This window comes from Tupaia chinensis, unplaced genomic scaffold (assembly GCF_000334495.1).
Source record: "Tupaia chinensis unplaced genomic scaffold, TupChi_1.0 Scaffold000355_1, whole genome shotgun sequence".
Lineage (NCBI taxonomy): Eukaryota > Metazoa > Chordata > Mammalia > Scandentia > Tupaiidae > Tupaia > Tupaia belangeri.
Genome location: NW_006159850.1, coordinates 4,727,244 through 4,753,048, shown reverse-complemented (window position 1 = coordinate 4,753,048; position 25,805 = coordinate 4,727,244). Strand labels below are relative to the sequence as shown.

Here is a 25,805-nt window from a genome sequence, read left to right as displayed (position 1 = left end):
CTTGAGCCTGAGCTGCAGCTATGTTCACATCTCCTGAGTGTCGGTCCTAAACGCCAAGCCTCGCTACAATACGTGGCATCAGCCTGGGTCTTTCTGATGGTTCCCCAGTTACTATTTATGCCAGAATAATAATTCCTCTAACTGTGGTTAAAATGCAGTGCCCTGAGGATCTTGGGCTGTCTTCCTCTGACACTCGCCCAACCCAAACCTGTCTGCCCCCGCCACAATGTACTCCGCACTGCAAGTTTCGTGACTGACTACTCAGACCCCTCTTGGCACAGGTCCATGTAGTCTGATATGCCCGAAGGTCAGAGGGCATAGCCTTCTTTAATTAATAAAGTCAAAATATCCCCCAAAGTGGCTCTTCCAGTTTACACTGCCAGCAGCGAACGAGTTCCTATTTCGCAACATCCTCGCCAGCACTGCCTTGTTCTCTTTTGGCTTATCTGGTAGATTGAATGTGGAGTCTCATTATTGTTTGCATTTTCGTATTCCCCATTACTGGTGAACTGATTAGCGTTATGCGTGTTCATTATCATTTAAGTTTACCCATGATTTACCCAATCATCTATTTTAGTCCATTTTTCTATTTTTTTGTTCTTATCTAATACATTTTTTGGTCATTTAATATGTAATCCATTTACATAATACAAAAAGTTAAAACAATGCAACAAAATGTATAATAAAGACTTGCTCCCATGCCGTTCCCATCTGTCCTGTACCCACACCTCCCTCCACACAATTTCATTAATACCTATATATCGCCCTGGAGTTTCTTCATGCAAAAGCTTATTTACAAAATGTGGCATACCATACATACTGTTCTACACCTCATTTTTTAAAATTTGTTTTAAGGTGTAGGTGATTACCAGAGAGAGACAGAGACATACAGAGAGAGAGAGAAAGTGAGAAAGCAAGTCACCAGGTCCAGGACTCAAACCATGGTTGACCATGTAGGTTGGCCGTGTGGGAGTCCAGCCCCTTAACCCCCAGGCCCCCTGCTGGCCCCAACACCTCACTTTTTTTTTTTTTTTTTTTGGAGAGGTTTTTGCTATAGGGTGCATGCACTCGCCAGAAAGACAGAGAGAGACAGGGAGACAGAAAGCGAGAAATCACCCCCCTGGGGGGGATGGCCATGCTGCAATCCCTTCTCCTCCATTCTCCTCTCGGGATCCTGGGCACACACGCACACACACCTGTCATGAGTTTAAGCCACCGGGTCCGGGACTCGAACCACAGTCTACTACATGGGAGTCCAACGACATAGCCATTACGCCAACTGCTGGTCCCAACACCTCACTTTTTATTCTTACTATAATTTGGCATCTTAGAAACTTTTCCATTTGGTTCAGAGAGCGTTTCTTCATTCCTTTTCATGTTTATGTGCTATTCATTATATGGACACGCCATAATGTGTTTAGCCCGTCCCCCAGTTGGAAACAATGCATGGGTTGTGCCGGTCTTTTGCTGCTATAAACAGAACTTGAGCAGTCCCATGTGTGTGTCCTTTCCTACATGAGCAGTTGTGTCTGTCGGATAAGGCCCCAGATTCGAGACTGCCAGGTCCAAGCTTGAGTGCGTTTATAACCTGGATAGCAGTTACCATCGCGCCTGTAGAGGTGGCCGGTTTGTGCTTCCACCAGAAGCTGATGGAAATGCTTGTTGTGAGTAGAATGATGGCCTCCAAAAATGTTCACGTTCAATCTCTGGAACCTGAGAGTACGTTCCTTACACGGCAAAAGGGATGCTATACATGCGATTAAGGTTAGGGTCCTTGAGAGGAGCGGGTTACCCTGGATTGCCCACGTGTGCACAATCTACTCACCTGAGTCCTTAAACACAGAGGAGCTCCTCTAGCTGTGGTCAGCACGACGAGGACTCATCCCGCCATCGCCGGTGTGGGAGGCAGGGCAGGGCTATGAGCCAAGGAGTGCAGGAAGCCTCTGGAACATGGAAAAAATCAAGCAGACAGACTCTCCCCAATGCTTCCCGGAGGAAACAGGCTTGATTTTAGCCCAGAGAGACTGTATCCGACTTCTGACCTCCAGATCTATAAAAGAATGAATCAGAATTAAGTCACCATATTTGTGGTCACTTGTTCTAGCAGCAATGAGAAACTGACATGGCCCTTTCCTCTCACCTTCACCAAGATCTTTTCTCAAACTGAGATTTCGCTAATTGGATAGTTTTAAGAAAGAGAGAGAGAGAGAGAGAGAGAGAGAGAGAGAGAGAGAGAAAGAGAAAGAGAGAGAGAAAGAATCTTGGCGTAGTTTTAATTTTAAGTTCTCTTCTGATGCATGAGATCGAATGCCCTTTTCTGTGATTTGGGGCCACCTCCTGCTTCCCATCGCTGTGACTATCCATATTACTTGCTCATAACAACTCTTTCTACATTCTACAGCATAATCCATTGTGACCGATGTTGCAAATATCATCTCCCCTTTTCTGTATTTCTTTCAAAGACTTCAGTAAAATTTGCTTTATAAATTCATCTTCAATTGAGTTCTGTAATGGAGATCAGAAAGGTATCCAACTTATTTTTTTCCAAATGGATAATGAATCGACACAGTTTATTAAATGGTCCACCTTTTCCAAACAACTCCACATCGTCCTCGATAACAAATTATTGATTTCCATACACATTTATGGTATACAATTATTGTAAAATGCCTGTCTCTATATCTGTATTTATATGTATATCAATATGCAGGAGTCCCCCTTATCCACAGTTTTGCTCTCCACGGTTGCACTTACCCGTGGTCGACTGTGGCCTGAAAAGTGGCAAGTGACGCGGTGAGATATCCCAAGAGAGGCGCGGCAAGGCAGTGGTCGCACATGCTCCATGGTGCCGAGGCCATGCAGGAAGGTCCCGGTTTGGGTCCAGGGCTCTCTGTCTGCCTACCAGGCATGCACATGCCTGCCCGTTGTCCTGGTGAGGCTGGGGTGGATCGCAGGGCGAGGACCCTACTGGGGGTGCCCGTCTCTCCATCTCTTTCAGGCAAAAATAAACTTAGAAAAAATATATTTTGAAAACAAGATACCATGCTTACATAACTTTAATTATGCTGTATTAACTATTCTGTTATTTGTTATTGTTGTTAATCTCCTAGGGTACCTAATTTATAAACTAAATTTATCACAGATATGTGTGTGTGTATATATGTGTGTGTGTGTGTGTGTGTGTGTGTGTGTGTATAAACACATGAAAAAACATAGTCTGTGTAGGATTTGGTGTATATTTATATATACACACACACACATGAAAAAACATAGTCTGTGTAGGGTTTGATATATATATATACATATACACACACACACACACACACACACACACACACATGAAAAAACAGTCTCTGTAGGGTTTGGTGTGTGTGTGTATATATAAACACATGAAAAAACATCGTCTGTGCAGGGTTTGGTGCTATTCCTGGATTCCTGGTTCCAGCGTCTACTGGTAGTCTCGGGATGTATCCCTGTGGGTGAGGCGGGGAGACACTGCAGTGCATAGACACAGCGACAGATGGACCTCTATATACTATATTTGTTGGGTTATTGGAAATGTCATGACATATTTTTTCATAGAAACACAGTACAAAAACATGAGTTTGCTGACAGTCCTATCACACACACACACACACACACACACACACACACACACTATCTATGCCGTTTCTAGCACTCTATGTTGCATTAATCTAATTCGGACACCCCACACTACTAACACTCTATTACTGGACCACTTTTAGTCTAACAGGACGGCTGTGCTCACTCCTGCCATGTCGGCATCAGAGAAGCCTGCAGAGGGGGGCTGGCCAAACTTTGGGCTCTTCCTCCACCTATACCAAGGCCCTGAGGACATAGGCTGGCAGCCCTAAGCTCTGGAAGGTCCCTGTCACCTCCTGGGCCTGGCCCCTCGCCTGGCCTGGCCGTCTCCTTCACAGCTCCATGGGCCTCCTGACAGTAAGCCTGCTTCCCTGCTCTTCCCCCACCCCGAGACTGGCGGACTGCGGAGCCTAGAGCCTAGTGCTAATCAGTGTGCCCCGCGTCTCCCAACATGACACCCAGAAGAGCGAAGCTTGCAAACCCCCGGAGCAGCTCCTGTGAAGCTGCGTTACAGACTGAAATGAGTTCTGCTTTTAATTTGATTTTTTTCCCCCTGTAACAAGCAAAGTTCACATTACAGATAAATTGCCCGGAAATTCCAATTTAATAAGGCATATGCATTTTTCAGGCCTAGACGCATAGAAAACATCTTACACGTTGGTATTTTTACACCGAAAGGTTTATTAAAAAGACAGCTTTGAAAATGTCAGAAATTTACATGTATGCCTAGCCGGTTGGTCAAAAAGGCTGATTAGGCAAAATGCTCAAAGGCCAGGAAGTGGAGGAGCCCGCTGGTTGGTGGTCACAGGCTGCCCTGCCCTGCCCCTCACCCCAGCCCCAGGCAGGGGAGGATCACACCTCCCTGCTCATCCCCCAGCCTGCCTGAAGCTTGGACCACTGGGCAGAGTGCAAGCCCTGGCTGGGCTCTGGAGGGTCCCTGGCCTCTGTCCAGAGGCTCTCCACTGGGAAGAGGCACTAAATAACTTAAACAGAAGGAAACGGGACCAAAGAGCCCTGTGAAAACACAAAGAGCACAGCCATGGCTACCCGCGTATTTTCGAAGGAAGAAAGGCAGTGAGACACTAGCCTGTAAGCCACTCAAGCCCTGGCCTTCACTGGTATTGCTGTGGAGAACAGCTCCGGGGTTCGGGTCTCTAAGCGTTCTACTGCCTGTCTGCAACTCCTCACAGCAACGAACAGCAAGTATGTTAATTGCACTGTGAAACTGTAGCCTCATAAAACAAACATGACAGGGAAACAAAGAGCATTGTTTGTATGTCACCATGAAGTGCTAGATTATTTAATTCAGTTTTTATTTATATGCTAAACTGAGTTATCAGGGAATAAAATCCCGAATCAGCTATGATCTTGTTACCCGATAAGATAGGAAATAAAAAATGTTACTTTTCTTTGCATTTTCCATTTCTCTGCTTGTTGCAGTTGAAAGAGAAAGGATGCAGTCACATTTACTGAGCTCCCACCCAGGCCAGGCACCATACTCAGCCCTGGGCTGCAGAACGGACACACCTAGGCTTATGAGTGAGCCTAGGCTGAACAGTGGTTCAAGCCGGAGCCCTGGAACTTGCACACCTGTGTTAAAGTCCAGCTCCGGGACCAGCAGTTGGTGTAATAGCTATGTCGCTGGACTCCCATGTAGTCGACCGTGGTTCGAGTCCTGGACTCGGTGGCTTAAACTCACGCAGGGCGCATGTGCATGCCCAAGATCCCGAGAGGAGAATGGAGGAGAAGGGATTGTGGCGTGGCCATCCCCCCTGGAGGTTGATTTCTTGCTTTCTGTCTCTCTGTCTGGCGAGCACAGGTGCCCTATAGAAAAACCTCTCAAAAAAAAAAAAAAAAAAAAAAAAGTCCAGCTCCACTGCTTCCCAGCTGGCTGCTTTGGGCAAGTTGCTAGCCCTCTCTGATTCTGTTACCTTTTCGTGAAAACAGAGGCGATACCCTCTTCCTTAGAGTATCGTGAATCACAAAAACAGATGTGTTGGCATCCGCAGTGTTTAGCACAGGACTGGGCACCCGTAAGTGTTCTGTGCCTACTCGATCCAACTTTCCTCATCCCGACACCACAGAGTTTAGAGTGGGGTGTAGACGGCAGACCTGGAAGGGCTGGTACTGTGCCCAGCAAGGACTGCTGAAGGGTGAGTCGTTCTAACCGGGGAGTCGTGCACGGTGACCGAGAGGAGACGTTTCAAGGGAGTCTTTTAAAAAGTAGGAGTTCGCCAGGTGGAAGCATAAATTACTATTTAAATGAAAGCCTGGTGTTTTTAAAACAGCTCATTCTCATGAGTAATACATCCCTTCTGTTTTCAAGAAATATTGAAATGATAATTGAGGCGGCAAGGGAGTGTGGGAAAAGCGCTAGCCTCATTCATCCTCTCCATCTGTTTCCCGGGGCTTCGGCATGTTGTTGGCTGGGGCCCCACGGAGACTGGCATTTCCAAAACTACAGGGGGCAGTGTGGAGCACTTGAAAACAAGACACACTGACTCGACAGCCTGACCCCAGACCCCCAGACAGCACAGGCAGTGCTCCCAGCACCTGTGCGGAGCAAGCGCTGTAAGTGGGCGCGTTTTACTCTCACAGAGCCTGGATGAGACCACTGCGCTCTCCCAGCTCCCAGAGAGGAAACGGAAACAGAGAAGCTACGCAGGCAGGCCCAGGTCACTTCGCTCTGGAGTCCGCCGGGCTTTGCACTCCGTGGTATGTTGACTGTGTGGTTGGGCAGAAGCCGTCCAGAAACTTAAGAGTGGTTCCGCACCAGAAAGCTAGGGTTCAAATCCCAGCACTGCCCGGGACCAGTTATCAACCTTGGCAACGTTATTTTTCTCTCTAGGCCTCTAGGTTTCCTCATCTGTAGGAGGGGACGAATACTATTTGAAACCTGCAGAGGTGAGGCTAGAGCTGAAAGAGGAGCTACCAGGAGCACGGAGGCAGTGCCTGCGCTGTGTAAAGCTCACGTAACCGTTTAACATCGGCCGGTGATGCTGTGGCTGCCCAGTGGGCGCTGCAGCCAGGTACTGCTTCAGGACGGAGGATACCAGCGGCCTTCCAGAGAGCCGTGCCCAGGACCCTCCAGCTGTCCTTCTCCACTCCGTTTGGGCGGGACTGCTTTGCAGGACAGAAACCTGATTTGATTCTCTGGTCAGTTTAAATGACCCAATGCAAAAAAGAGGTGGATGCCAACCCAGGGTACCTCTCAGTGGATCAAACCAGTCATGTGCAGTGTCGGGGCTGTTTGGGTACTGGAAGCCCCAGAACTCCCGATGGTTGATGCTGAGGCTGCAGGTGAGGCTGCCGGTGAGCAGAGGTGGGCGAGGCAGGGCCGTGGGTGAAGTGCTACCTGCCCTGAGGTACCAGAGGCTCGTAGCAGCTGTGCAGTGCCCTTCCCTCCAACGGCCAGTGTTTCTCCTCTGCTCCCCTTTCTCAAGGACCTGGATGACCATCCCCCTTCCATGACAAAAGCCTCCCCCAGATAACAACCATGCCATAACCCAAGACCAGCTCCACGCCGTGGACGAGCAGCGTGGCTGGTCCCTTCTCTGCCCTCTCTGCTTCGCTGAGTACCAGCCCCTCACCCGTAGTGCACTCTAATTCTATCCTCCGGGCAACTGTTCCTCAAAATCCAATACACGTCCTTCCAAATAAGATCATTTCCCAGAGAAGCATCTCCTGACCACCCATGCCGAGTAAATCAGTCAGCCGGGAAGCAGCTTCGCACAGGGTGTTCAGAACAGAGGGTCTGGGGCCAGGTTTCAGGACCTCCTTCCTGACTGCCCTCAGGACCTGCCGGGTTTGTGCCTCCGTTTCCTCATCCGTAAGTTGGAACGTTATACTTACTGTAATAATTTACTACTGTCACCCTTGCAAAGGCCACAGTGTATCCCCCACAGCTCTGGAGGCCAGAGTCAAGAATCAGTCTCGCCGGGTCAAAGGAAGGCATCAGCAGGTCCACACATTCTCCGAAGGCCCTGGGAGGATCCGGTCCTGGCCTCGGTCGGCGTCTGTGGCTGCCTCACCGCAGTCTCTGCATCTGTGTCCTGTGGCCTCTCCTTTGCTGGGTGTCTTAAATCTCCCTCCACCTCTCTCTTATAAGAACACTTGTGAGTAAATGAGTCCCTCATTTCAGGAGCTTTAACTTAGTCAGATCCGCAGAGTTTTCAATGGATGAGGTGACATTCACAGGTATGAGGACTGGAACAAGAATTTCTCTCCCACTGTGAAGACTAAAATGGTCCTTTTCCTCAAACTCTTATTTGAAGATTTGCCATCCTGTTGGTTAAATCAGGTGTGTGGGTGTGTGTGTGTTTTAAAGAGAGATTTTTGCTATAGGGTACATGTGCTCACTGGAGAGACAGAGAGACAGAAAGTGAGAAATCACCCCCCAGGGGGGAATGGCCATGCCATAATCCCTTCTCCTCCAGTCTCCTCTCGGGATTTTGGGCAGGCACGCATATGCACCCAGTGTGAGTTTTAAGCCACTGGGTCTGGGACTCAAACAGCAGTCCACTACATGGGAGTCCAGCAACATAACCATTATGCCATCTGCTGGTCCCAAAGTCAGGTTTTAAAAATCCTTTAAAACAAACCTGGCAATACAAGGCGGAATTGATCGACTTTAAGCATCTCTACCCAACCAGTGCACTTCTAGTTCTCAGGTCTCTCTGGGGGACATCTCAGAGGTGCTGGGAAGGCAGGAAAGGACCAGCAAGCATTTCCTGGCATAGTATGGAAGTAGCATGTCCTGAGCCATCCGGTTCAGGGACCTCTGAGTCATGCTCACTTAGAGCTCCTGGTAGACAAGACTTTCACGTCTTACTATAAGCATCGTTATATTGAAGCATATTTATCGCGTTTGAACTTTTTTTTTGGGGGGGGAGAGATTTTTGCTATAGGGCACGTGCACTCGCCAGAAAGAAACAGAGAGATAGAAAGCAAGAAATCACCCCCCCCCCAGGGGAGATGGCCACGTTGCAATCCCTTCTCCTCCATCCTCCTCTCAGGATCTTGGGCATGCATGCACACGCACTGGCGTGAGTTTAAGCCACCAGGTCCAGGACTCGAACCGCGGTCAACTACATGGGAGTTCAGCGACATAGCCATTACGCCAACTGCTGGTCCTGAAATTCTTACAACGAACACATGTTACTCTTTCTTTTCCCCTAAGGTTTTTGTGATGGGGCACATACACTCACTGGAAAGAGACAGGGAAAGTGAGAAATCACCCCCCCAGGAGGGATGGCCCTGCCTCATTCCTTTCTCCTCTGTTCTCCTGGGATCTTGGACCTGCAGGCACACACACCTACTATGGATTTTCAAACCACTAGGTCTGGGACTCGAACTTTGGTCGGTCATGTGGGCATTCAGCATCTTAACCACCATGCCACCTGCTGGTTTCAAGCATGTATTACTTTTCCAAAAACCCAAAAGAAATAACATTTTTAAATTCTGTCAGTGTCTGCCAGCAAGCGTAAGAGTAACATCTCTCTGGATGGTAATACTGTCGGCATCTGCCCTCAGGGCTTGATCTTGTGAAGGAGGGAGAAAGAGAAAGGAAGGAAAGAAAGACGCAGAAGCAGAGATGCAGGTGAACACAGACAAGCTATGCTTCTCAGTCATACTGAGCTTCTTTATTTATGCAGTTTACCAGGCACAGTGGGCCATTTGCAAGCTTTCAAGGATGTGGTCGAAGTTCTACAATTAGAGATAAGGACGTTAGTGTAGACGTTTTTCCACCTTGTTACTATCACGTGTGATCCTATTATGCGTTATAGGCCAAGCCAGTTTACTTATGCTATTCCTCTGCAACTCCAAGGAAGGCTGTCTAATTATCCATCAAAGAGGATAATGTGTAAGCCATAAACATTGTATAAAACAGGCATCACATGACCTAGCCAGAGTCCGGATGCTTCCCGTGTTCCGCAGATGTTTCTGCAGAATCCATGGCATCTAAGGCATGTGTCAGCCAGCTCAAAGGAGTAATTAACAAGGCATGCAGATTACTGCGTCCTACTGCCAGGCTACATACCCTCACAAAAGTCTTTTACGGTTCTCTGATTACCCAGAGTCCAGACCCCTTACAACAATGGTTCCAGATCTTTATAATCTGATCTAATCTGTTTCTCCAAACTCCTTTCTTGTCAGTTTTCCCCTAAAGAAACTATGCGTAAACTACAGCCATTGACCTTCTAACCCCCATGTTTGTTCATTCTAGTACTTCTGAGTGTCACATACACACTTCGCAGTGTCTAGGACCTGGGGTCATGGCAGTGAGCAAATGAACATCCTTGCCCTTGGGGGACTTCCATCCTAATGGGCGTTTCTCCCACTGCTAACAGGCAGTGTTCTCTCTTCCCGATTGCTCTCTCCTTCTCTGCCAACATCCTACCCGTCCTTTCTGCCCCACCCAGTCTAGATGCTGCATTCTGGAACCAGCAGATGGCATAATGGTTACATCACTGGACTCACATGTAGTTAACCACAGTTCAAGTCCCAGACCCAGTGGCTTAAAACTCATGCCAGTTATGTGTGCATGCATGCCCAAAATCCCGAGGAGAATGGAGGAGAAAATATTGTGGTGTGGCCTTACCCTCTGGGGGTGATTTCTCATTTTCTGTCTATCTCTCTCTGTCTCTCTGGTGAGCACACATGCCTGATAGCAAAAATATCTCTTTAACAAAACAGCTGCTGCGTCCTCTGAGAGGTCCCTCAGGTTACCCTAGATCATAGACAAAGATCTCACGTCTCAGCATCCCTTCTTGCACCTTCAGAAGAACAGTACTTCTTTCCCCTGGTCTGCAGACAAGCTGTATTTCAGGTGTGAAAGAAACAAGACCGGACTTGGACTCAGGAGACAGGCTGTGAACTCTGCCTCGCCTCTGTGAGAGCCAAGCAGAGAACAAGAGCGTCCTCCTCACGAGCTTTTCGTGAGGCATAAAGGAGGCATGCATGCGAGTGTTGGGCAGGTCCAGAGTGGCGGTCGGCCGTTTCTCTCTGAATGAGCAGCTATAACTGATAAGATGCTTTCGGGTTTGTGTTAAGCAAAGGTGCTCTGCCCCACACTCAGCAAATGTTTCTTGAATCTAATCCGAGTGCAGTCTGACAGTGCCGGCACTCTCTTTCAGGTATTCTGTTTATGAGGACCCAGCAGGCTGGCTGAGTATTAACCCCATCAACGGGACGGTTGACACCACCGCCGTGTTGGACCGCGAGTCCCCCTTCGTCCACAACAGCGTGTACACTGCCCTCTTCCTGGCAATCGACAGTGGTGAGTGACTCGGAGCAGCGTATCGAGGGCACAGTGTCCAGCTATAAGCGTATTTTTACAGGTTAGGGGTTTTCTTGGGAGGGGTACAGATGTGTGCATGCAGGAAGCCAGTGCGTAGACACACTCGTCACATCCATACTCTCCCCAGGGCCTGGTAGCTTCGGGTCTTTGTGGAGAGGTGAGCAGTGTCCAGTGAGGGTCGGAGCAGCCCCTGGACCTAGCTCCAGGTGGCCCACCTCAGGCAGGCGCCGAGGTTAGGAAGCCACACAGATGTCCTCCATCTCGGCGTCATGCTCTCCCTTGCAGAGAGGGCTCTCTGACTTCATGTAAGCTGAAGGACCGTCCCAGAGGGCTTCATTGACCCTGCCCCCAACAATCCAACCGCTGCCCTGGCGTTTATCCTGCAAAGGTGCGCTACTGTGGAAAGACATCAGAGATACTTAGCTAGGCGCTTCATAACCACAAAACAATCGCTGGCAGTTCAAGAGCCCATAGTGCAGCAGGCATGAGCTGGACCCTCGTGTGGATGACGGGGACACAGCAGTGAGTCGGACAGAAATCCCATCCTCGTGGAGCTGCTGCGCCGGCGGAGAAAAGAAGAAAATTAAGGAAAGTGCCTAAGAAGCTACTGGGAAGAAAGAGAACATGCTGTGTAAGAAACAGGAAAGGGAAACAAAAAAAAGAGAGAGCAAAAGTCAGGGTACTACAGCTTCAACCAGTGGGGGGTTTTCTATGCAAAAATGCATCATGACTTTGCCGACAACCCAGTGGGCAGCCTAGAGGGCTGTCAGTCCATTCAGGCAACCAGAACAAAGTGACATGGACCGGCTCGGAACAACAGAAGTGCATTTCTCAGAGTCCCAGAGGCCGAGGCGTTTGTGATGGAGACCCTGGCAGCTGCAGTGCCGGGCGTCTGTTTTCTGGTTCAGAGACGGTGCCCTCTTGCTGTCCACACGTGGCAGAGGGGCAGAGCAGCTCTCTGGGCTCTCCTTTACAAGGCGCTGGCCACGTTCACGAGGGCTATTCTTCATGACATAACCACCTCCCAAAAGCCCCATCTGCTGATGCAGTCATCTTGGGGATTAGAGCCTCCACATAGGGGGTCCAACAGATGGTGTAATGGTTATGTCACTGGACTCCCACACGGTCGGCCACAATTTGAGCCCCAGACTCAGTGGCTTAAAACACACCAGGCATGTGGGTGTGTGCCCGAAATCCCAAGAGGAGAATGGAGGAGAAGGGATTGCAGCATGGCCATCCCCAAGGGAGTTGAGGGGGGGGTGATTTCTCACTTTCTGTCTCTCTGTCTCTCTCTGTTTCTCCAGTGAGTGCGTACATCCTATAGCAAAAATCTATATAAAAAAAAAAATTCAACATAGGAATCTCAGGGGAGTGTGCCTGGAACAACAGAAACAGACTTGAAAGAAGAAATCTAGGTAACATCTGAAAGGAAGAAACAAGGCCTTATGAACACGTATTGAGGGCCAGCCAGGCAGTATGATGGTTAAGGTGACGGGATCCCACCTGCCCAGTTGTGCAGTTCAAGTCCTGGACCTGCAGCTTGAAAAACACACTAGGTGCAAGCTCAAAATCCCAAAAGGAAAATGGACGCTAAGGGATTAGGGCATTGCTGTCTTCCCTGGGGGGGTGTTTTCTCACACACATACATGCTCCCCTCCCCTGGTCTCTCTGGGAGCGCATGATCCTCTAGCAAAACAAACAAACAAACCCATACACAAACATGCTGACAATGAAGCAAAACATTTCTCGTCCGGAAATCGGAAACAGGTGATTGCAGTGACAGAACAGCCCACTCATTCCAGAGGATTGCTTTCACCCTGTTTCCTGTGGGTAGGTGTTGAGATGACATCCACAAGAGGCTGGTGGTACAGGACCAGGATAGAGGAGAGAAGACATGCGTAGGGAGTTCCCCGTGAATACGGTGGGAGCCGTCAGAACTAAAGAGCTTCCCAGAGGAATAGGTCTAGATAGTAGTGCTGAGGGCATAAACGCTGGATGACGATAAGCCAAGACCATTTAAAATACTGTTTAACTGAAAAGTATCCGTTGAAGACCAGCTAAAGTCAAGGTTTCTGTGCTACATAAAAGTATCTGTACTTTGAAAAATTTCTCAACTGAGAATGCCATGAAGGGAGGTTGAAACATGTCATAGTACAGTTGCCATTGCTTAGGAAATAGTTTGGTAAATTTTTTTTGAAAGGTTTGTTGTTGTTGTTGTTGTTTTTGCTATAGGGCACGTGCACTTGCCAGGAAGATAGAGAGAGATAGAGAGACAGAAAGCGAGAAATCACCCCTGGGGGGATGGCCACACCGCAATCCCTTCCCCTCCATTCTCCTCTTGGGATCTTGGGCACACACACACACACACACACACACACACACACACGGCCTGAGTTTAAGCCACCAGATCTGGGACGCAAACTGCAGTCAACTACATGGGAGTCCAGCAACATAACCATTACGCTAACTGCTGGTCCCAGTTTGTGTAATTATTAAACAACAACAACAACAAAACTGGAAATGTAGCATTTTAATCTTTACCAGAAACTAGAGCTTTCTTATTGGTGTGTCGTAATCAATTAAGTGACACTTTTTGTGTGTCTACCTTGATGACAAATATCGTGGCAAACCAAATCACCATTTGCACATTAGGAAACAGAATTTAGTTTACATTCTCAAAGTCCTGTCACTAGGATATCATTTTTCTGCCTTTGGTTTCTTACATCTTTAACATTCTTTAAATAAAATAAATATTGATAGCATACTATAGTAAATAACTTACATAACATACTATATTTGAGACATAAAACGGAGTGTTTCTGCTGAGGAAACCCAGTGTCATCTGTTCTCTCAGCGTTCGGCATGTACACATGTGCTCCGGCTGTGTAACTGTGAAAGCTGCTTAGAGACCGAGTCCAGATTTCCACTTCTATAAAATGAGGAAGATAATTCCTACTTACAATGTTGTAAGAAATGAGAACATGAAGTGCTGTGCCCTCCAGACTCTTATCAAAAGCTACATTCCATGTTCCCTAAATGTTAATCCCACCCAGTGGGGGTTCTGGAGGGGAAAAAGTAGAGGCAAGAATGATCCCATGACCCAAGGAAATTACAGCTTGAGATAAACTTCATTCTACCTCTGTTAATACAAATATCAGACAAGGAAATTAAAAAATCTGGTGTCACAGATGTTTCCAGAGGACTGAAATGTCCCTACAGATGCAACGAGAAAACAGGTTGGCATTAATATACAGAACCTTCATTAAGGATGTTCATCTTGAACAAGGCCCAAAAGACTTCGAGCAAAAAGAACATAAATTTTAAAAGGCCTCATAAGTCAAAGTAACTTTTGTTTACAGATGCCTTTTTGTCACTCACTGAAAATTTGTCTCTAGGTATTATGTTTAACCAGGAAGAACCAACACTTATTATTAGATCAAAGTTAATAGTACTAACTTATGTCTCAACTTTATCCAAAGTGAACATTTGTTTTTATTCATTTTAAAGAAATTCAATTTATTTGATGGAATGAAAAAATACGGATTTTTGTCATGTAATACTAGGAGGGCTAAAGCAAAATAAATTGATATTCTCTGAACAAGGAGTCACTCAGGAATTTATGCCAAAGCATGTCAGTAAAATATATGGCTGCAGGACCTTCCGGGTAAGTTGTAAGAGACCAATATCTCCACTGTAAAACTGGAAAAATCCAGATAAATTCCACACACTAAAGACACTAGCCATCTTAATTGTAAATGTATCAAATTGCTATGGAAACAATGAGGCTTAGGTAAACTAAAATACCAAAGAGAGAAGAGCCATTTCAAAAAGAACCTAAGAGGGACCAGCAAATAGCGAAATGGGTACACTGCTAGACTCCCACATAGCCGACCGCAGTTTGAGTCCTGGACCAGTCAACTTAAATTCTTGCCGGGCACGTTTGCATGCATGCTCAAGATCCCAAGAGGAGAATGGAGAAGGGATCGCAGTATGGCCATTCCTCCTGAGTGATGTTTTCTCGCTTTCTACCTCTCTGTCTCTCTCTCTCTGTCTTTCTGACAAGTGCACACACCCTATAGCAAAAACCTCTCTTTAAAAAAAATTTTAAAAGAATGTAAGACAGTCATTTGTTCATTTCCTCAAAGGGTATTTTCTGATTCTGAGTGAGAGTCAGTCCTGGCCCAGGCAGAGGGCCTAGGATGCAAGGAAAGAAGTCAGGATGTTTGTGAGTTGGGGGGGAGCTGATATGATAGGCTGGAAATGAGGGGCTTTAAAGGACAGAGGAAATCCCCTGGGGTCTCATAGGAAACAGAAACCTACCAGAGGAAGCAAGTGCTTCTCAAACACATAACCATTCTTTCATTTAAGATATTTCTGAGGGACCCGCAGATGGCATAATGTTTATGTCACTGGACTCCCAGGTAGTTGACCACAGTTCAAGGGTCAGACCTGGCAGCTTGGACTCATGCTGGGCAGATGTGCATGTGTGCCCAAGATCTGAGAGGGGACTGCGGCATGGTTATCCCCCCGGGGGGGGGGGGTGATTTCTCACTTTCTGTCTCTGTCTCTCCAGCAAGCACACACACCCCATAGCAAAACTTTCTTTAAAAAAAAAAAAGATATTTCAGAATACACTGGAAGTTGACTGAGTCTTGATAAACCTGCAGCCCAACTTGACCCAGCTCAATGACATTGATGAGGCAAGCTTCATTTTATCTGGCTAACACAGAGGGGAAGGAATCCATAGTAGAACATGTCATCTGGAGCCTCTGTCAAAGAATCAAAAGTATATCATTGATCATGAAGAGAAAAAAATCAGACCTATGGAGAATCCATATACTGAATTAGCACATAAGAACTTTAAGATAATTATGACTAATATGCTCAAGAAAATAGAATAAAAGATAGATTAAAACAGAATTATACCAATGACTTCGAATTTATAAGAAAGGATCAAATGGATATCTCAGAACTGAAATACATATAATCTGATATTAAGAACTCAATAGGTAGATTGAACAGCATGACACAAGATTTGGGACCTGAAATATAAATCTATAGAAAACATCAAAGTGAAATACAGAGAGAATATGGAGAAAAACGTCCATTAGTGAATTAGTGAATTTAGTAAATGTCATCAAATACAAGATCAGTACATAAAATTATTTTCTATCAATGAACAATTGGAAAATGAAATTTAAAGAGATACTAATTGTAGTAGCGTCAAAAACATTGAATAGCAAGATATACATTTGTTTTTTCTGAGCTTTTTCCATTAGGGTACATGAGCGTGCTGGAGAAACAGAGACAGTGAGAGGAGAAGTGAGAAATCACTCCCCAGGGGGATGACCACACTACAATTCATTCTCTTCCCAGGATTTTGGGCAATACACACATGCACTCAGTGTGAGTTTCAAGCCACTAGGTCTAGGACTCAAACAGTGGTCAACCATGTGGGAATTCAGCGATGTAACCACTATGCCATCTGCTGGCCCCACAAGGTATAAATTTAAAGAAAGATGTCCAAGTACTCTAAAAACTACAAATGATTGGTTAAGATAATTTTAATGCCTATACAAATAGGGAGATATACCATGTTCATAGATTTTGGATTGTGAAAATTCTTCAAGTTGTATGTTATTATACATGAATGATTTTGTTTCAGTGAGAACTTAACAAATACATAGCTACAGAGACAGCATATACCTACTCTGCTGGAGAACTGTAACCATTCATGTATTCTCTAAGCATCTACTTATCCTATAGATAGAGTCTTAGCATCTTTTATTCAAGGATTATCCTCATCTTCTGATGGGCCAATTCCATCAGGAAAAGTGAGTGATAGGATTTCTGCAGAAAGAACAAAGAAAATCATGCATTCTGTATTCCCTGTTATATTTTGCAAAAGGTAGAAGTGATAGCAACATAACTTGCTACACACACCTCTACTTATTCAATTCAGAATAATTATAAGGCAGTATCAAAATGAGTGTTTTCTTTTGGGTACCTCCTAGAAGCTAGAAACTATGAAATCAGACTGGAGTAATACAAAAGACAAAGGGCTGGAAATTGATCTTATGTAAATAGAAATAAAGAGACTTTGTACTTATTAGCTTGAAGTCTCAGACTTGAATAGATGAATTCTAGAATTTTGCTTAATAATATTGATAATACTTAGGCTATAGATAAAAGATGCTTTGTAACCAAAAGAATACTCATAGTATTTTTCTTAAACTGTTACCAGTTTTAATGAGCTACAAACTCCCTGATCACTTTGTTTCAATATAACTGAAATGATTTTGTTTTGGTAAGTTAGAACTAGCTGTAGTTAAATGACGAGTAAAGCCTTTAATCCTGTAGATTACAAGGGTATAACCTTTAATGTTGGCAAGCATTTATCTTTTCAGATGAATATCATTGGCTTTATGTGGTCCAAATTTTCTGAAAAGAGCTAAGACAGTAGCTTCAGAGTACAGGAGCTATTTTGTTAAAGACTTCAAGAACATGTTATTGCTCAATGATAATAATAACAACTCAAGGAAAATACTAAAAGGGAGAGAAAACACTCAGGAATGCAATAAAATGAAATTCCTTTGAGGATGTGCTGACAACAAAAGCAGTAGCAATTAGCACTGGGAATATCCCAGTGTGAGCACTGCTTCTGCTCAGATAATCACCAGGAAGGTCAAATGTTAGTCTCACTGTCTGATGTGGGCTGGAAACTGTCACAAGTGATTTCTCATAAGAGTTCTGGAATCCCACTGGGAATGGTCACATGAGGAAGGCCTGGTGGCTGCTGCTTCCTGGCTTGCCACTATTGCTCAAGATTCTATCGGGCTGGTCTTCCATCTCTCCCTCACCCATGACCTCTTTCACTCTTCCTCCTGCTCAGAAATTGTAGAGTTCAGTGTTCCATGATTGTTACTGAATAGGGTTCTTATGTCCTCAAAGACGATCTAAATGGTGACTCTAAACAGCAAAGGCAAATAGTTTGCATCAGTAAATCCAAAAGCCCTTATCCTAGCACCCATGCTGTTCAGAATTTAGAAGAAGGGGTGGGTGTGTGTGTGTAAAATCTCTCTGTTAGTGCTTCCTAAGACTCAGTGTATATGAAATAGTTTGAACTAGGAAGCCCATACCGTCTCCAGAGTCCATATTAAGTTTTTGCATGATTATTGAAAGTGTCATATTCCCCATCTATTTCCACTTAAAAGACTAGGGAAGTGGTAGCATAAAAACAGTCAAATTGCCACTTAACTCAGTAGCATGTTTTCATGACTTAGCAACTTGTATAAAGTGTGTTTGAGTCTCTCAGTGAAAACTGTGATGTGGGTTATCAAGAAGACACACAGACATAGAACCATGCATAACAGCTGTAAAATTAAAAAGGAATACAAAAAGGCAATGATTTTTCGAGGGGCTAAGATATATCACGTCTCAACATGTCTTTTCTCTTAGTCCTCTGTATGATAGATGGTCTGATAATGTCAGCTGATTCAAAATTGAAATGTTCAAAGTGCATTTAGGTTGATTAAAAGAAAAAAAAAATTTATTCAGCTCCATAGTAAATGACTACTGAACAACTGAATAACAGCAGCCCCAGACCGGGAATAGGAGGAGACCTGAACATCAGTGAGATAACCTCATTTCTTTTTTTCATAGATTTGAGCTCTAGACTGCATGGGGGATATCATAAGATTATTTAGATTGATTCCACTTTAAAAATGCTAGTTTGGATAAAATCAAGCCATTAGTTATAGTGGCAACCCAATTAAGCCAGTTTAACACCCCTTATCTTAGCTGTTATATTAATTGAGGAAGAAAAATAAATTGAAGACCTAGCCATCACTCCTCGTTATTTCAAGTCCCAGTAAGATATCAATCATGTTGAACATACGAGTTATAGTTTTGTCACTGACAAAACGGCCCCATAAAAGAACTCTGCACTCTGGTAATGGAGAGCCTGCGATCAGAGCCTGCAGCACGCGAGGTCCTGGGAGACGGGGCCTGGCGCTCCACAGCACCGAGGGACCCGCTCTGCTCACATCTTGGCAATGTGACTGTAGAAGTGAGACTACTGTCTCTCAGCCTCGGTTTCCCCACCGGCAGAGTGAGATTAATCCCACCTGTCCACTGGGCTGTTGTAAGGACTGAAGATCATGAATGCGAAGTTCTTAGTGTTTACTGACCCCCTAAGGAATGTTTCAGTGAACTAACATGAACTGAGCTGTGGACTGATTTTCTAAACTTACTGCAAAATCCTCAGTGTCTGAGACAGACCCAGATGGGAAGCTGAGCATCTTTCTAGAGAAGGGATGGACCACAGAGTCCTTCGCTCAGGGTAAGGCATTAAATCAGAAAATGCCTCCTTCAGCATCATTGACATCAAGTCCCAGAAGCTTGCCTCTAACTGAACGAGGAATGTCTTAGTCCTCTTCGTGTTGCTCTGACAGAACACCACGGACTGGCTGACGTATAAACAGTAGATGCTCATGTGACTCGTGGTTGTGGTAGGCTGGTGAGTCCGAGGTGGAAGAGCCACATCCGGTCAGGGCCTTCTTACTGAAAAATAATGTGGTCAAAGGAACCACCTGGGTGAGAGAGGAAAAGAGGGGCTGAATTAGCATTTGAAAGAAGCCCACTGCCAAAATAACAGTGTTGATCCACACAGAGGCTGAGAGACCTGAGTCCTCCAGGGACCTAAACACCTCCCATTGGACCCCACCTCCCAGCACGGCTGTATTGGGATTAAGTTGCCAATACATGAACTTGGGGAAGCCAACCTTCACCTACCTGACAGGACACTTCCATGTTGACCAGACAAATTAACCATCTTAAACATATTTTAAATTCATTTTTGTGGGAAAGAAACTAATTTGGTCATTAAAATACTATCAGCAACCCCATCTACACCTGTTCCATTCATCCTGTCACAGTGTCTCTGAGCTGGTTCTCCTGTGTACTCCCTATCTCCCAGCTCCATAGTAGTATCGCCAACCACCCAGTCACCACGCTGAACAGCATCGTCTCTGAGGCTCCTGCCCTATTCCTTCCAGCCCCTGGGAGCCACCCTCTGCTCACTGAAGTCCTGGCCAGCCCCCATTGCAGTTCTGGTCTCCTGGCTGGTCTCCTTGTGCTGCTCTCCTCACTCACATCCACTTCTTCCAGGCACCCAGCAGTTTCTCACAGAACAGCCACACTTCCTCCCCCCAAACAACCCTTGTCCTTTCCACCCAGCGTTCTGATTTTTAGCACATTTGAGGCTATCTCTTCTGAACCCTGTGATCTAGCCCAGGCAGGCCATCATTCCATGCCACAAGCACTTTGTCGTGGCCCCTCTTTCTGCATGACAACACTATTTTTCACGTGCACACACTCGTGCCTGTCATATCATCGCCTTTCAAAGCAGGCGCCTACACTATTGAGTTAGTGCATTTCCAGCCAGGCCGAAGTAGAGTCTCAACAAATGACTATTGACTGACTAAATGAATAGAAGAAAACTCATGTTTAAACGTGACCTCCAAATCAGTTACTCCTCTGTTTGTTTTTTTCCCCCTAAAGTCAGTAAAATAGAAACAAAAGCCAAAAAGTTAATTTAAAAAGAAAAATGTTCACTTTCAGATTATTGGTCCTTCTAAAAACAATTTCAAGTCCAAATTGTGTAGATAATTGCTTCAGTTCTACATCAAGTGTTACACATGGAGACCTGGCTTTATATTTTGCAAACTTATTTCCTACCAGGGTTTTTTGGTTGCTATTGTTTGACTATTGAATGTTTCAATATACGCACTTTCTAAAATGAAATTGGCAAGATCTCTATTAGCAAAGCAATTAAGAAATGCTTATGAATCAAAAAAACAATAAGATTTGCAGCTTATGAGGCACATGCTAAAAATGATTTGTCAAATCCTCATGCCTAAGTAAATAGGACACAAGGGATAAGCAAAACAATACAAGGGTGACTTTATAGAGAAAGGACCTGGCCCACTCTCAGCTTTAAGGCAAAGGTGAAGCTAAGTCTGGGGCTCCATGCGCAGGAGCTGAAAGCTCTGGGATTATATGCTCAGAACCACTTAGTGGAGGTGCAGCAGCTTCACAGAGACACCAGGGAGACTCGGGGTAATTGACCAGGACCTCCCCCCTCATGTGTCCTGCTCCCACAAAAAAGCCTTGGACCAAGAGCCCACGTCTGAATCTTGGCTCCTCTTATTACCAGCCCACATTACCGATTATCCTCCCAGAATTTGAGCCTCAAGCTTCCTTGAGCACAAGCTGGGATCTGTCTCCCTGTCCCGGGTGTCTTCCTCCCCTGAGTCCCAGATCCACAGACCACACTCCACCACTCACTCTCTTCTCCCTCTGGAGAGACAGGGAGGGCTTGGTTTTACACGTGATTACTGCTCTCAGAATGGAAGCCAATCTGTAGAAATGTAGACACATAGGACCGTAAGTACGGAGAGAGTGATACAGCCTTGGCCTTTTCAAATCAGATAGATTCGAACATCTATCGCACACCGGTTAGATACCAGACTGCGAAGAGTCCTGAAGCTAGACTCCCTGGGGCTCAGAAATGGGCTTCCAGTTTCCCTTCCGCCTCCCCGCCTTTCCTTCTCCACGTGGGCAGCCTACCTGGGCACGCTATTTCCACACAAAGCCATTTGTACCCAGGAGTCCCAAGGTAAGGCCACACTGTGTGCCTGTGGGCCCAGCCCTCAGAAGACGTGCGACCAGTGACTAGAAAAATCTACTTCCTTCCAGCACTTCTCAGCAGTAGCTCCTGCAAGTTCCTGTTGAGATCCTCATGTTCTCCGCCCGTGAGACCAGCTTGTCCGGTTGTGGCAAGACCAGGGACCCTACTCTGTTAAAGGGACTCTCTCAGGGAGATGCATGAGGATCTGATCTTACTAGTCTAGGGATTTCCGGTAAACCTGGCCCTTGTATGTCGATGTTGAGAGCAGCATTGTTCATAACAGCCCAAAAGCCCATCAGTTGCTGAGTGGATAAACACCCCGCCACGAGCCATACCAGGGACTGTTACCCAGCCGTAAGAAGGAAGGAGGAACTGGCACTTGGCACTATGTAGATGAATCTCGACAACAGCGAACTAAGTGACGGGACCAAAACCATGCTATTGTATTACTCCATTTATATGAAACGTTCAGAACAGGCAAATCTGTAGAGATAGAAGTGGATTAGTCGGGAGTGGACGTGGAGAGTTAGTACTGGGATGTTGGAAAAGTCATGACACATTTTTGTATATTAAAAACATACAAAAATACATCATGACTTTTCTGACAATCCAATACAAATGGACCCAAGGGCTTTTGGGGGGACGGATGGAAATATTCAAAAATGAGGTGATTGCACAATTCTGCAAAGTTACTTAATGTCAATGCGTTGTAAAAAATAATCATGAAGAGTAAGAGCAAATCAGAAACCACATTGTTTAATCCCTGTGTAATTTTTGAGTTTCCCATCTCCTTTTCTGATTATTATAGTAATCATGATTACTGTAAAGAAAATTTAAAATAGAGGGAAGTATCATTATGTTAATTACCTGGAGAGAGAATCATTACTTGGGTTTTGGTATATCTCTTTCTAATCATAGATATATTTTTAAAGTAGGATCATACTGTTCTCAGATGTATCTTTTAATCACAAGATATAAACCTATTCAGCTTCTAAATAATGGAACCTACCAGAAAAGTCTGCATTTTTCAGCTAAGTAGAGAATTCCTGCTTGGTCAAGATTCTGAATAGAATAAAATCCCAGAGATTAAAAGGAAAAGACAAGCCTGACACTTACTCATCGCATCCAGGCTCACAGCATCAATGCAATGCCAGGGGACCCCCATGGGACGTGGGCTTCTCCTGGTGCTGCCTCAGCCCCACAGGCCTTCACATGAAGCAGCGTGCTGCTGGCCGTGAGCATGGGGAGCACACCGGGGACTATTCCCGCCTTCTCCACCCGTGCTCACTGCCAACCGCAGCTCCAAAGCGTCTTCGAGCTCTGTGATTCTGGCCCAGGTGGGCACAGGTGGTCACAACCGCCAGTCATCGGCCCACAGCCAGAGAGCTCAGGGATGGGATGATTGAGTGTGGGGGCATTAGGCCACAGCTCTCAGAGAACCCCTGACTATAAAGCACTAGCATACATTTTTACAAACTTGTCACAGTGCCTTGTGGACCAACCATGCGTTCATTTTGTCCTACAAATTAAAATCAAATCGTGTTTAAAGCAATCTCATTAAATTGCTTGCAAAATGGTGCACATACCACAGCACCCCTGGTGTGGCAGGGCTACATTATCATTCATTCCAGAACCTTCCTTTCATGGGTATGCTACCCGTCATCTCGTTTCCCTGCCTTTGCCTTACCTGTGTTCTACCTGGATCATCACAAGCAGAGCCCCTGGAGTTTCCAGCCTGGCCAACAACCGAGCCCCATGGAAGAAAAATGGGGAAGACAGGGCTAAAAAAGTCAAAGAAGACTTCATTTAAGATTACTACCATAGGGGAGAGAGATTGAACTCACTCTGCTCGAACAGAAGGTGTGAGGCTTTTAAGCACTGGAGTGAGCCAGTGTGAAAGCACCAGAGGATGCCGGGGGAGGCTGGGTGGGTGTGATTGGGCCATCTGTGTTTGCTTATTGGCATTTGTTAAAGTTAGGCTCTGGCCATCCCACAGAGACTGGGAGATAAGGACAACCTCCTTCTTGACCCTTACATTCCCAAGAGATGGTTTCCAGGTCCTTGAGAAAGACACTCCTGGGTTGTAAAACTAGCAACAGGCTGGGAGAAGATGAACATCTATGAGGGGCAGAGAAAGAATCTCTAGTTGTGAGTTTTCTAAGAAGCAGAGGGTCAGGGGCTTGAAGTTGGGAAGATGCCTTCTGAAGTATGGCCCAGCGGGGGAATGTGAAGACCATCATGTTCCAGCCTGTCCTTGGGGAAGTAAGGAAGTCCTCCCAGCCCCGCCTTCACACCGAGGGTGAGTGTGAGATACAGCAGTTCTCCTGATGGCTGAGCCCAGGCCCCAGCAGCGTTCCCGAGTCATGAGGCTTTGAACCCACCTTGGGGTCTGGTGTTGCAGAGCTGGATGCTGGGGTCACTGAGTTATATATCACCACTGCCTTCAGAGGCCCATGCCTATAAAAAGGTCCTGCTCCCAAGAGCCTGCCTGTCTTTCCACCTTCATCCTGTTCCTTCTCTACCTGGAGTCATCTTCCACATGGAAGTCACGCACTCCACTTTGGAGGTCTAGCTCCTTCTCACTAACCTCTCTGAGCAAAGACCTTCCCCAGCCATCCTATTTTCATGGATGAAATGAGAGCCTGATAGAATCAAGTAAATAATAGTTTCTAGTATAAAAATCAAAGCTAGGACTTGCTCTAGACCCACCAAGTTGAGCCCATCCTAAACCTCTCTGGGCCCACGCTCACTATCTAAAACGAAGCCTTCTCAGATCCACTCTTCTGAACTTGCACAAGCCAGTGGCTACACTAGCCAGTCTGTAGACCGTTGGTGGGAATGCAGGTGCATTTCCCTGGAGGCAGGGCCATGGCCTTCATCAGATTCCCAATGGAAAACCTGCCTTCCAACCACATGGAAGACTCACTGACTGGGTTGGTTCATGTTTCGGAGGCCTTTTCAACTCCTGACTTTGTAAAAAAGGAAGCCCCAACAAACACAGCTAGGTCCCCTGCACACATTCAGAGGTTGGGCTGCTTCTCTGTCCTTAAAATAGCTCCCCTGAGAACATGACCCGGGGACTTCCTCCAGGGAAGCTACAACTCAGAGGAAGTCCTGCTCTAGATCTGCGTCCCAATGTTTTGCTCAAACTGAAGCGTTTTCTCCACTGAAACAGAAAATCCAAGCCAGACGGGCACAGCCCTCAGCATGCTCTGCCTCTGACATTCGGTTGCAGAGTGGTTCCAAGAGGGCCAGGAGCTGCTGACGGAAAGGGGGCAAGAAGAAGAAAGGGATTTTTGCTAAATATCTAGAGAATAACTCAGTATTTCCTGGGGCCCAGAAACTACTAGAGTCAAATGGGCTTGTGAAGAGCCATTACATTTTGAATTACATCTCAATTGTGACTGTGATTTTTCTCCATCCTGTGCAAATAAACGAGAGAGGCTCTTTCCTTGAAGACTTCGTAAACCCAGGCTTTACCTCATCACCCAAAGAAACAAGCTCGTCTTTACTGACTCCGGAAAAAGACATCACCAGCCCAGCCTGGGACTCGCACACGGGGAATTGAAGACGGCAGTATAATTAAGTTCACGAAAGGCTGGTTCTCGTGGCCATATTTCAACCGCTCATAACGCCTTCTCATCCATTCTACCAAATGACTTTACTCCATAATGTATTCAGAATGAAAAATATAATGGATTCTTCTAGATATTCAATTAGTCCAATAAAAAGAGAAAAATAATTTTTCAATCAAGAAATTTAGCCAAATGACTAAAGCTGACAGTGAAAAACCAACTTCAGAGTAATTATGCATTTCTTTTGAGTGCTTGCTCTAACAAAAGCGGTGACATGCCGCATTAGAGATAGCCACCCTCCGGATAATTAACTACCTTGGTGTTACTATTTCAGCAGTTATCTATTTGTTTACTCGGAAACTGTCTTTGGGTGTTGCTCTATTTCAGTTTCCACCAGCCCCACTATGGAGCACCCGCTCTGTCTGTCATGACACCCTGCTTCGTCCCCCTCGAGCTGGTCTCTTCCTGTTAGTGGGAACCTTTCCCAGAGAGGCAACCAGTAACATTCTCCTTGAAAACCCCAGGCCTTCTCTTCACCCCTTATCGCTTTTGGTTGTGCTAATTCATTGAACTGTTGATCACTGGCTCCTCCTCCAGTCCATCTTCCCTATGTCTTCTGCAAAACCATCTCTGCTCT

The 25,805-nt window shown here is 45.8% G+C and overlaps 1 protein-coding gene across 1 annotated transcript in view; it reads left to right on the top strand.

Annotated features, from left to right (window-relative positions):
- Window positions 1-25,805, top strand: part of CDH13 (cadherin 13) — a 1,127,839-nt gene that overhangs the window by 1,089,448 nt on the left and 12,586 nt on the right. The window contains exon 11 of the mRNA XM_006152575.2: window positions 10,740-10,882. Within this exon, the coding sequence (XP_006152637.1) occupies window positions 10,740-10,882 (143 nt within the window). The remainder of the gene's footprint in view (window positions 1-10,739; window positions 10,883-25,805) is intronic.